This window comes from Epinephelus lanceolatus, chromosome 9 (genome assembly GCF_041903045.1).
Source record: "Epinephelus lanceolatus isolate andai-2023 chromosome 9, ASM4190304v1, whole genome shotgun sequence".
Classification (NCBI taxonomy): domain Eukaryota; kingdom Metazoa; phylum Chordata; class Actinopteri; order Perciformes; family Serranidae; genus Epinephelus; species Epinephelus lanceolatus.
In genome coordinates, this window is record NC_135742.1 from 46,110,339 (window position 1) to 46,123,526 (window position 13,188).

The 13,188-nt window shown below is 43.0% G+C and overlaps 2 protein-coding genes across 9 annotated transcripts in view; both read left to right on the forward strand.

The window, feature by feature from the left end:
- The window catches only part of LOC117252429 (VIP36-like protein), a 174,074-nt gene that overhangs the window by 60,869 nt on the left and 100,017 nt on the right, over nucleotides 1-13,188 (forward strand). The window lies entirely within an intron of this gene.
- Nucleotides 2,646-8,687, forward strand: LOC117252428 (uncharacterized). 2 transcript variants are annotated; one of them, XM_033619297.2, is made up of 4 exons: nucleotides 3,207-3,312; nucleotides 3,402-3,506; nucleotides 3,682-7,828; nucleotides 7,972-8,687. In XM_033619297.2, the coding sequence occupies exon 3, from the start codon at nucleotides 4,156-4,158 to the stop codon at nucleotides 7,450-7,452; it is 3,297 nt and encodes a 1,098-aa protein (XP_033475188.1). In that variant the 5' UTR covers nucleotides 3,207-3,312; nucleotides 3,402-3,506; nucleotides 3,682-4,155; the 3' UTR covers nucleotides 7,453-7,828; nucleotides 7,972-8,687. The 2 variants fall into 2 exon arrangements, with proteins under 2 accessions (XP_078027130.1, XP_033475188.1); XM_078171004.1 differs by having other exon boundaries at nucleotides 2,646-3,506; nucleotides 7,936-8,687.

The following is a 13,188-nucleotide window of genomic DNA, read 5'->3' on the forward strand; positions in this document are numbered from 1 at the left end:
GGCAGCACCATAGCAGCCACGCCCTTTGACCTACAGACATGCAGAGCACAACTTTTGATCAGCATGGTCTCTGGATGATCTGTAAAAAATTTGAAATCGATTGGATGAAATCCCTAGGACTAGTTCATTAAAATACAACATGTGGAAATCACGGCAAAATGACAAGTCAAAATCAAAATGGCCGACTTCCTGTTTGGAGTAGACCATTGGTGCCAGAGACTTTTATGTGCGTCTGGACAACATACACATGTGTACCAATTTTCATGTTCCTACTCCAAAAAAACCCCTATAGGGAGGGTTTTTTGAAAATTTCAAGGGGGCGCTATAGAGGCATTTTGTCGCCCCCATGGGTGACGCCCCTATCAGATGTAATAGCTCGCTATTCTTGACTTGTGTATCAATTTTCATGAAACCATCAAATTGCCAAATGTATTTAGTGGCGAGGGATCGATAGTCGCCATGCCGCCACATGGACGCCATTAGATGTAGCTTCACAGCGTTCATAAAGTAGCTTCACCAACTTGTTCTGCATGCATTAGAAGTGGAATGAAGTTGATGCCGTCAAGTTTGTGGCATTAGTACATTTTAAAGTAAAAACTGGTCACTTCTGTTACCACCGGGGGGCGCTATGAGTAAGGTGGGATATTTAGTCCATGGGCCAGAGGCCAAAATTTCACTATTTGGTCCATCTCAGGGTGGCAAAACTTAATCATAATTTTTGAAATGATACATGTCTGTAGATGATATTTTGGTATTATAGCAATCCCAAAGTGGCAGCTTAGTCACTGTTATCAGCTCATGAAGTTAACAACCCTGGTGTATATCTGGTTTAGGCTTATGGTAAGGACATTTGTTAATGTTTTATAATATAGTGTTTGGTATCATTTTAAAGGGGACCTTCTTGGCTTTTATGTAAGCCCTGTATTGGGTCTTTCTGACAAACATAGAGGTCACCAGAGCTCTTTAAACCACCAACCATACACATTTTCCCACAATTTCCGCCTAAACTATATACTTTCTTTTAGTCCTGTGGCATCCAGAAACATCAGGGTCACAAGAGTCAACAACTGCAATACTCACAGGACTCTAAGGACTCAGGAAATGTATAATATACCTATACTATGTTTATGTGGGAGGTGATTGTGAGCCTTAAATTGAAAATCTGTATTTTGTAACCTTTATAAGCAATAGTAGAAATTTACATAAATATAAATACATAAATTTGCATAAACTTTAACATATACAGTCCTATACATAATCAGCTTCTATGAGTCTGTCCACCCTGGGCTATTGTAGCTAGAAACATGATGAAAATCATGAAAAAAGAGCCTACAAGTTAGTTTATTGCTTATATTAAAGTCTTAAAGGGGCAATAAGCGAAATTCATCATTTCTAGACTGAAGGAATTAAAAGATCGCTATGTGAAGAACTAGAGGTTTAATTTCATCTGGAGTATAGAATGATGTCACACACCCTCTCTCTGTGTTGATCTCCAGCCCCTTGTTTACAAGCCGGTCCGGCTGCGCGTTCATGTACGTTCATGTGAATCGCCGCCTCCTCCCTCCTCTCGGAGCCCTTGGCCCTCCCTCCCTATAAAAGGCTACAGCCAGTGAGCAATGGCAGATGGCATGATGGTACCTGTAATAAGTGTAATATACTTGCTGGGATGGAGGCGAGGCTCAGTGACTAGAAGAGCTGGTAGAAGCACTCCATAGCTGTAGGTTACTCTAGTAGCCGGTGGCAGCCATCTAGTGCTTACTCCAGGAGCTAACACTAACTCTTTTCCGTGAGGCACGCAGAAGAGTAGGGACATTAGCATGGCAGCCGACTAGTGCTAACTGCTAACGCTCCCGGGAGCTAACGCTAATGTTCCTTCTCTTCTCCGTGAGCCCGGCTCACGGGCCTGGCGGGCTCACGTAGAAGAGTAGGAACGTTAGCGTTAGCTCCCGGGAGCGTTAGCAGTTAGCACTAGTCGGCTGCCACTGGCTACTGGAGTAACGTTAACTTACAGCTATGGAGCGCTTCTACCAGCTCTTGTAGTCACTGAGCCTCGCCTCCATCTCAGCAAATATATTACATTTATTACAGGTACCATCATCATTGAAGTAGGCAGGGGAATAGCTAAACACAGCAGAGACCGAGAGTGAGTGAAAGACATCGCTAACTGCTAAACTAAGTGGGCTGTTTAGGTTTTAGTTCCTCGCCCCTGTAGCGAGTGAATCTGCCTGTAGTGAAACCGGGGTTAACTGGTGCTTCCTCCACAGGCTCCACTTCACTCAGCTGCCCAACAGACCCACTGCTTCTTCCCATTTTAACCTGAATAACAAACAGGAGCTAGCTGGGAGCGGCTAGTGGAGCGTTAGCCGCAGCATGACCGGAGAGAAGCACAGCCAGTAAGCCTCTGCTAGCTTCCCAGCTAGCCCCGGCTCTCCGTTTGGATCCAACCGGAGCACCGAGCCCTGGTTTGTTAATCAGGTTAAAGTGGGAAGAAGCAGCAGGTTTATCGGGCAGCTGAGTGAAGTGGAGCCTGCGGAGGAAACACCAGGAACATCTGGATGTAATAGTCCGTGGAGGTGCTGCAGTGCTCGGCTACGCAGATAGGTAATGAGGCGAGTGGGGGGCGAGTGGGGGGGGGGGGGGGGGGGGGAGGGGTGTGGAGAGCAGAGGTAGAGGGAGGTGTGGCTCATGACACACTTTCTTTTGGTCTACAGGCAGTGCACAACAGCAAACCTAGCGGTGAAACGATTTCGCTTTTTGCCCCTTTAAGTTAAAAAACGTTAAACTTTCTAAATATTTCTGCCTAAATGTGCTTTCAAACCACTATTGCACACACGTTAGGCCTATTTATTTACAATAAGACTCTTTATTAGGAGTCTATATGCCATGCGCTCCAGTTTCTGAGGTGATCGATATCAAGTCAGCGCGTGAAGGGATTTTTTCTTCACTGAGTGGCATATCACAATGAAAGGTAGGTACTGACGTTTCAAATACTACAAAATTACCACAGTGTCAACCAGTGTTTGAACTGGAACAGAGTAAGTGCTGGTATGCTGTAGGCCTACTCATTAACTTACTTAGCCTACTGTCTAAAAAGAACGCTGGACCTTTTTCCGTAAATGTACTGATAGATGGTGTAGCTTAGGCTACACCATCTATCAGTACATTTACGGAAAAAGGTCCAGCGTTCTTTTTAGACAGTCTGTTAAGTAGATTAATATCTGTTTTCAGAAGATACACCATAGTGTAGACATATATGGCAGAACAAAGTTGGCCTACAAGTGGAATACAGCCAACTGAAGGGCTAATTCTAAGGTAAGAAAAACATAATGATTCTTATTTTCAGGTGATTAGAGACTAATGACAACATACTTCAGATTTTGATATTCCATTTCTGCCAACAGATCAATCAAAATCTTGCACAATGGTCCTTAAATGTCAGAGAAGTGCAGAGATGTCAGCCAGCCATCTTGAACGACTTACTGTCTGTCAGAAGCTGAACATATAAGGTAAAGTGAAGATCATGGTATGAAACTAGATATTATATGTTGTTACCAACCATGTTATGCTAGCTAGCTAGCCGGGAAGGAGGGTATTGTCTAGGCACCTAAAACAAATTTTACTACAGATGTATGGGTAGCAGAACAGTGTTAAGCTTATTAGACTTTTGTATTTTATTTTCAGAAGATATACATCACAGGATAGAAAAAAACATGGCAGAACAAAGTACAAGTGGACTACACCCAAAGCGTCCCAGGATGGACTGTTTAACACATTGTTCAGATGATGACTCAAACCTTGTGGCACCTAAAAATACAGATTCATGGAGCACACTACTGACAGCAGCTGAAATAAGAGGTCACAGACCAATCCTTGACCTTGCTAAAAACCTACCTGAATGTAGCATACCATCTGTATTGTATCACAGGAAGTGCCGTAGCATCTTTAATATGAAGAGAGACCTTAACATAATCCAGACTCAGAGTAAAAGTTCTGCAGAAAGATCTCTCACAGAAGACTTCAGAAAATCCACTCGACAAGGTCCAGTCACATCAAGAGTGTATGAAGCCAAATGTATTATTTGTGACAAATGCAGCAAGTATTTGAAGGGTCAAAATACAAAAGAGACTCTGACAAAATGCTGTGAGTTGAGAGCTGATGACACTCAGGAGAGCGGCTGAAAGCAAAGGCGATACTAGGATGCTAGCTATAGTCAGTTATGAACTAGTAGCAGCTGAAGGTCATTACCACAGATCCTGCTACAGGCTGTACACAAAGAAGCTATATAAAGACAAAGACACTGTTGACGCTGACATGGATAAGGCAGAATCACCTTATGAATCCGCGGAAAGAATGGCACTCCAAAAGGTTTTCACATACATTAGGGAAGACCTGATAGAACATCCTAGAGTGATACCATTCAGAGACCTGACCTCTATACTGGTGACAGAAATGACTGAAGGTGGTATTTCACAAATTATACCTAATACAAAGAGATACCTACGACGTAAGGTTGAAGCAGAATTCGGGGAATCTTTACATATCATAGCAAATGGGCCCAAAAACCTGTTGGTATACCCTAACAGTTTGACAATGGATGAACTTGTGAAGGTTTGCCAGGAACTTAAAGACGAACTGAAGGTTTCCAAATCGAGCAGCGACATATCTGAAGTGGCATTGAAGATCAGACATGATATTCGGAACCAAGTAAGTCCTCAAGTATGGCCACCACATGTGTCAGATCTTGAGAAGATGAACTGTGCTCCTGCATCTCTAGTAGTGTTTCTTCAGACACTCCTAGCGGGTACATCCAGAGTAGGAAATAGCCCATCTAAGAGAGTGCAAAGGCTCACAGCTTCATTTAGCCAAGACCTGGTCTATGCTGTTACCTGTGGCAAAGTCAAACCTACCAAACACATTGTGTTGCCCTTTGCTGTCAAGTCACTCACTGGAAATGTGGAACTAATACATATACTGAACAGGCTTGGCCATGGCGTTTCATATTCTCAGGTAGAGGAAATTGACAAAGCCCTTTGTCTTCAGAAACAAGCAGCAAGTGGAGATGTCGTCCCACTGCCACAAAATATCAAGCCTGGTCTGTTCACAACATTGGCATGGGACAATATAGACAGACTGGAGGAAACTCTCAGCGGAGAAGGGACATCACACAGAGTGAATGGAATTGCTGTGCAAGCAAAGTATATTGATGATCATCCTGCTGAAACCAGACATTTACCTTGCATCCCAAAAACTAAGAAGAGAAGCATTGGAGCAGTAGAGATGGTGCTTCCCATTTACAATGCAGGAAAGCGTGCCAATCCTCCAGTTGTACAGACAGTTGATGCTGATCACACCACTGTTCTACAGGATGCAGCAGACAGAAACCATATGTGGCTGATAGCTCGCCATTCCAACAACGATATTTGTAGCTGGACTGGGTTTAACATCCTCACTCACAGCGACACAAGAGTACAAGAAAATAGTATCGGATATTTGCCAACAATCAACGCTCCTGCCACACAGCTATCAACAGCAAATGAGGTTCTCCACCAATCGATGAGCATCATGAAGTCTCTGCAACTCAACAACATTGTTGTTGTTTTTGACCAGGCATTGTATGCCAAAGCTGCCGAAATCACCTGGAAACACCCAGAGAAATTCAAGAACATCATCCTTAGAATGGGGGTCTTTCATACCAGCTGTATTTTCATGGCAACAATTGGAAAACATTTTGCAGATGCAGGTCTAAGAGACCTTTGTGTAGAAGCAGGAGTGATAGCTCATGGTTCAGTCGCAGGGGTTATTGATGGTCACAGGTATAATCGAGAAATAAGGCTCCACAAACTGCTCTATGAGGCTTTCTTGACACTTGCCTGGAAAGGATTTCATCCCTGGTTAGAAGAGAATCATCCTGAAGATCTCATTCACTTGAAAGAAACTCTGCAAGCAGTCGGCAACCTGTGTGAAGAAGTATCACAGCCCAGATTTGAGGAAACCCTTGAGCAAGACTCATGCCAGCGCACTCTGACACGTTTCAGTGAGTTCCTCAACTACCTTAGAGAAGACAATGGTCCCCTCTCAGCCTTTTGGATGTCTTACCTGGACATGGTTGAGATTTTGCTCAGTCTTATTCAAGCATCAAGAGAGGGAAACCAGATGATGCATCTTGCAGCAATCAGAGCCATCATTCCATGGTGCTTTGCCTACGATAAACTGAACTATGCCAGATACCTGCCATACTACTATGCCCAAATGTCTTGCCTTGACATTGATTATCCTGATGTTTCTGCCCACTTTGTAGAGGGTGGTTTTTCTGTCCAGCTGGGAAGGAACAATCCCTTTGGAAAGATTCCAGTAGACCAGACGATTGAAGAGACCATAAACAAGGATACTCAGACAGCTGGAGAAACCAAAGGTTTCAGCTTGAAAACTGCAGCTGTGACCAAATACTATCTCACTTCAGAAAACAGAAGTCGGTATCTAAGGCAACTCAGGAACATGACAGGCAATGAGCCCACAGAAAGTGTCAGACATCACGATCTACAGAAGTCTAGGATAGAGAAGGACAGGGCAGATGTCAATGCCTTTGTAGAACTTATGCAGAAAGGCTGGGTAAACCCTCTAGGTCCAGAGGAGTCTGATATCATCAGTCTTTCCACAGGAATCACGGTGTCACCAAACATAGCCAGTGATCTGTTGCAAGCTCAACAGACCGGAGAGAAAGCATATAAAAAGTTCAGAAGTGAACGTTTGGAAAAAGGCTCACCAACAGCAAAGTTCCATGACAAAATGAAAAAACAGAACCTGAAGACATTCTCAAGCACCACGCAAAGTAGAGTAAATAAGGGACAAAACAAGGAGGTGGTCTTGAAAGCAGATAGAAATCTCTTTGGCCATATGATCATTGTTTCACAAAGTAGAGATCTTCACATTAAAGCTGTCCTGGCCCATCCACTTGGCCCACTGCCTTGGGCACTTTCAAATCCAGATGGCTCACTGCGGAAAACTAACAAGGCTGCTCTTGCAAGAGAGTTGGAGAAATCAGGGTCAGCAGTTGAAGATATTGGAAAACAGTCTGCGTGCATCATTGATGGAATGAGCCTTGTTCAAAAACTGAAAGGTGATGGCAAGACCTTTGGAGAGATTGCTGGATCTGTGCTGAACCTAGTGCTGCACGAAGGAGGACACAGTGAGCAGATAGATGTGGTGTTTGATGTATACAGAAAAAAATCAATCAAGAATGCTGAGAGATGCAATCGAGGTTCAGCAAGTAGCACTCAATGGACAAGCATTGCCCCAGGACACAAGGTTGTGCAGTGGAGAAAACTGTTAAGTAATGCAGACAGCAAAACAGCCCTGATAACGTTCATCGTGGACCAGTGGGAGCAACCAGAGAACCTTCCAAAGCTTAAGGACAAGCAGCTGTTTGCAGCCTGTGGAGATGCTATTGTCTGAGCAAAACAGACTGGAATGTTGTTGTAGAGCTGAAATCCTCCCATGAGGAGGCAGATACCCGTATGCTCTTACATGCAAATCATGCCAGCCAGAATGGCTTTCAAACCACAGTCATTGTGAGCGAGGATACAGATGTCATGATCCTTTGTCTCGGATACTGTGAGAAGATAAACTGCCCCCTGTATCTGAAATGTGGCACTCAGAATCGGACAAGATACATAAACATCAGCAACCTTGCTCAGTTCCAGTTGCAGGGACTGTTTACAGCTGCATATACAGCGTGCCAACTACCAGGCAGCAGTGTGGAGGTGCTGCCTGGAAGGACAGCCAGACATACCAGAGCCAAAAAGACATGGGTGGACAACTGATGACCAAGGTATACTTAAATATTTTCACTAAATACATGTTCACCATCTTAGTCTAATAATAAAATAGTTATATGTAGGCCTATTGGTATGTACTTAACATTTAGGTTCATCACAGAAAGTGATGAGGAATACCTTCCACTTATTCTTACAGGTATGCTGATGTTAGACTGGATGCGAGGACCTCCAGCACCACTGGTTGTCCTGGAACTTATGGCCTGCAAATGTGTACGGATCTGCAAGCTTCCTGACTGCTCCTGCCTTGCAAACAGACTGAAGTGCACAGAAATGTGCAAGCTACAAACCTGCACCAGTCAGAGAGAGGAGGAGGAGGATGTAGAAGTTAATGTGACACTAGACGACTATGATGATAATGATGATGAAGAAGAGGAATAAAGAGAGCATGAATACTTGAGAATGGATTAGTATGATAGTTTATAGGATGTTTGTTATGAATTTGATAAGTTAAATTGGTATATTGTAGAATTCATGACATTGTCAGAATAAAATGGCACGACCATTTAATTCTTTTGAATTATGGATGCTGTCATTGAAAGTTGATAGGTATGACTAAGCTAGATATTTCATCATGTTGAAATATCATGTAGGTACTTTTTCAAAATACCTAGCTAGAATTTATCCCTCTGGTTAGAACCAATAGTGGACTAAGCCTGTGACTTCTACAGCACCCTGGAAAAAAACAAAAGACACCAAGATCAACATTCTAGCACGTTAAACCTATATCATGAAATATAAGCAATTCTCTCAAATTCCCAATTTTCGGTGGCGGCCATATTCAATTTCACATGACCTTGTTATTTAAATTAATCAGTAATGGTTCCATTGAATTTAGAACCCTGGAAAAAAACCCAAAAGACACCAAGATCACCATTTTAGCACGTTTACATCATCAAATGTAAGCAAAAATCTCAATTTTTGGTGGCGGGCATTTTGAATGTCTGCAAATAAGGGCCCCTGGGGGTCCCACAAGGGGGTTCTTAGGAAAAAATGTTTTCTAAAGGTCCAAGCTGCAATCATGCCAAACGGCATGCTTCTACTACAATTTGCAGTTGCCTGTATACATACGTATAATGTCTTAGGGAGCCAATTGTGGCCTTAACCTATGACAAAGCCTGTGTTCTAAGTACAGCTCAAGCTCACCTCCCACAAAGAGATAGTATGGGTATATTATATATTTCCTGAGTCCTTAGGGTCCTGTGAGTATTTCAGTTGTTGACTCTTGTTGCTCTGATGTCCCTGGATGCCACAGGGCTAAAAGAATGTATATAGTTTAGGCGAAAATGGTGGGAAAATGTGTATTATTGGTGGTTTAAAGAGCTCTAGTGACCTCTGTGTTTGTCAGAAAGTTCCCAAATTGGGCTTAAATGAAAGCCAAGAAGGTCCCCTTTAAAATGATACCAAACACTATACTAAAACATACCCTTACAATACCCTTACCATAAGCCTAAACTAGATATACACCAGTGTCAAAAAACGGAATTTATGTTAAGGGGTTGTTAACTTAATGAGCTGATGACAGTGACTAAGCTGCCACTTTGGGATTGCTATCATACCAAAATATCATCTACAGACATGTATCTTTTCAAAAATTATGATTAAGTTTTGCCACCCTGAGATGGACCAAAAAGTGGTCTGGCCCATGGACTAATTAACATATCGGGGCGTTCGGGGTGGAGCCATCATCATGTCCAGCAAGTTTGAAGCTGCTACGATCAAGTATGTGGGTGGGAGAGCTGTTCGAAATTCGATGGTAAGAAAACGAAAAGTCGCCAAAATTTGTCACGCCCTAACAGCCACGCCCCTTGACATAGAGAAGAGCTTTTAATAACTTTTGATCAGCATGCTCTCAGGATGATCTGTACCAACTTTGAAGTCGACAGGACGAAATCCCTCGGACAAGTTTATTCAAATGTAAGTTGTGGAAATCGCCGTAACGAAAAAATTTAAAACAAAATGGCTGACTTCCTGTTGGGATTTTACCATGACGTCAAGAGACTATTTTGTGCGTCTCGGTATGATACATGTGTGTACCAAATTTCGTTTGCCTACGACATACTAACCCCAATGGGAAGGGTATTTTGAAAATTTGTAGGGGGGCACTATTTCGGCATTTCGTACCGACCATGTGCAACTGTCCAAAAATATCGAATTTCGGATGTGGCCGGACGAATGTGGAAAGTTAGAAGCATTTTCAAATTTGGGAAAGGGGCGAAATTGGGGCACGAAATGTCGCAAAAATAATAATAATAATTAAAGCTGCAAGCAGCGATGAACGGGCCCTCGCAGTCCGCGCGTGTCGGGGCATGCTGCCGTCAGGGGCTGTGCACCTAGAAGTCTTGTCAGCTGTAATAACTAAAAAAATAAACATTATCTCTTACTTACATTTCCAGTATACAGGTAGGCACCCAACCCACGTATGTATTTTTCCAAAAAGTAGAAGCTTAATACATGCCCAATAGTTCAAGGTCTTCTGACTCTTTAAAAGTTGACATGGTGTCTCTAGCTCAAAGTATGAGGGACAAGAAGAGGTTGAAAGTCGATGAGTTTTGAAGAGGATTTGAAGATTTTCCGATTTACTTTCGTTCACACTAATTAGACTGCCACCAGAGCGCCACCTATTGGCCGATTCGCACTGAATTTTGCACAATCCCTCATCGGGCCATGGAACACAATTAGCAAAAGTGTTGTGGTAATCTGACTGTATTTGGTCAAGATATGAAAGACTGTCTGTTTTGAAAACAATGTGCAGGAATTTGTTGTTTTATATTTTGGGCGTTTTTTGGACAATCAAAATTCTTTTAATAACTTTTTGTCAGGAGGGTCCACAGATGCTACATGCAAAGTTTGGTGCAAATCGGTCAAATTGTCTAGGAGGAGTTAAAAAAAATACGTTTTTCATTTGTCGCGATTTAGTGAATGGAAAGTTACTGCGAAAGTGGGCGTGGCTCACATCACACAATTCAGCTCAATTCAGAGAACACGTAAATAGAAGGTTTAACAATGTGTGACATATTATGTGGGAGTTATTAGCCAAAAATGCTTCTGCATTGAAAATAGCGCCACCTGCTGGTCATTTTTGGTGTATGAGTTACAGGGGCCAGTCTATACCACCCCTATCAATTTTATTTCCATGAGTGTTATGGTGTTGGCACAGTGCCAAATATTAAATTAGACGGCCACCAGAGTGCCATCTAGTGGCAAATCGGTAAGTCCTTCGTCAGATATCCTCAGGAGGGCATTGACAATAATTATGCCAAGTTTCGTGTTAATCCGCCCAACCGATGTTGAGATATACAATACTTCAATTTAAAGAGCGCCACCTTGTGGTCATCACCCGAAATTTTGCACAGAGCCTCAGGGGCTCATGGGGAAGTAGTAAACTGAGTTTCATGTCATTCGGACACACCAATTTGGAGATATGCAACATTTCCTGTTTTGTACCAAATCTGCAGGAAGCTGCTATTTAATAACTAAAGTATTCCTTGGAATATCAAAATTCTTTTAATAACTTTTTGTCAGAAGAGTCCACAGATGCTGTGTGCAAAGTTTCGTGCAAATCAGTGAAATTGCCTAGGAGGAGTTTGAAAAAGTAGGTTTGCGACATTTTGTGAATTTGCGGAAAAAACCGCTAGGCGGAAATGGGCGTGGCCAGTATCACGAGACTCAGCACAATTCACTGAACGCGTGGATCTAAGGTTTTTGAATGTGCCACAACGTATATGGGAGTTATGACCCAAAACGCACTTCCCTTGATTATAGCGCCACCTAGCAAGATTGCGCCATGAGCAAGATTGTCTACGAGCATATGGAGGCATTGAGGGTGGGGCTCTTATCATGTACAGAAATTTTGGAGCAGTTTGGATGAATTATATGGGAGAGAGAGCTGCTTGAATATGCATGGCAATGGATCAAAAATAGCAGCACCATAGCAGCCACGCCCTTTGACCTACAGACATGCAGAGCACAACTTTTGATCAGCATGGTCTCTGGATGATCTGTAAAAAATTTGAAGTCGATTGGATGAAATCCCTAGGACTAGTTCGTTAAAATACAACATGTGGAAATCACGGCAAAATGACAAGTCAAAATCAAAATGGCCGACTTCCTGTTTGGAGTAGACCACTGGTGCCAGAGACTTTTATGTGCGACTGGACAACATACACGTGTACCAATTTTCATGTTCCAACTCCAAAAAACCCCAATGGGGAGGGGTTTTTGAAAATTTCAAGGGGGTGCGATAGAGGCATCCCCCCCCCCCCCCCCCCCCCATCAAAATGCCAAACGTATTTAGTGGAGAGGGATTGATCTTTGCCACGCCGCCACATGGACGCCATTAGATGTAGCTTCACAGCTTTCATAAAGTAGCTTCACCAACTTGTTCTGCATGCATTAGAAATGGAATGAAGTTGATGGGGTCAAGTTTGTGGCATCAGTACATGTTAAAGTAAAAACTGGTCACTTCCTATTTCCACCAGGGGGTGCTATGAGTAAGGTGGGATATTAACATATCAGGGCATTCGGGGCGGAGCCATCATCATGTCCAGCAAGTTTGAAGCTGCTACGATCAAGTATGTGGGCGTGAAAGCCTTTTGAAATTCGATGGCGAGAAACTGAAATGTCACCAAAATTTGTCACGCCCTAGCAGCCACGCTGTTTGACCTACAGACATGCAGAGCACAACTTTTGATCAGCATGGTCTCTGGATGATCTGTAGCCAATTTGAATTCAATCGGACGAAATCCCTAGGACAAGTTCGTTCAAATGTAAGTTGTGGAAATCGCCGTAATGAAAAAATTCAAAACAAAATGGCCGACTTCCTGACTTTTTTGTGCGTCTGGGTGTGATACATGTGTGCACCAAATTTTGTTTGCCTACGACAAACTAACCCCAATGGGGAGGGTATTTTGAAAATTTATAGGGGTGCTATTTCGGCATTTCGCGTTGACCATGTACAACCATCAAAAAATATCGAATTTCGGATGTGGCCGGATGAATGTGGAAAGTTAGAAGCATTTTCAAATTTGAGAAAGGGGCGAAATTGGGACACGAAGTGTCGGAATAATAATAATAATAATAATAATAATAATAATAATAAACAGTGCGATTTCAATAGGGTCCTCCGCGGATGACTTTGTCGTTGCTCGGGCCCTAATAATAAACAGTGCGATTTCAATAGGGTCCTCCGTGGACGACTTCGTCGTCGCTCGGGCCCTAATTAAAGCTGCAAGCAGCTGTGATCGGGCCCTCGCTCCCCCATGTAGCCGTGGGGGCCTGAGGCACGTGGGGGCTGTGGCGCGAAGCGAGAAGGGAGAAAAAACCTGGCAGGAGCGAAAAAACGCAATGTTTCGTT

Excerpts from the sequence above, each read along its gene's own strand:
- LOC117252428 (XM_078171004.1), top strand. The coding sequence starts at position 4,156 with ATGACACTCAGGAGAGCGGCTGAAAGCAAAGGCGATACTAGGATGCTA.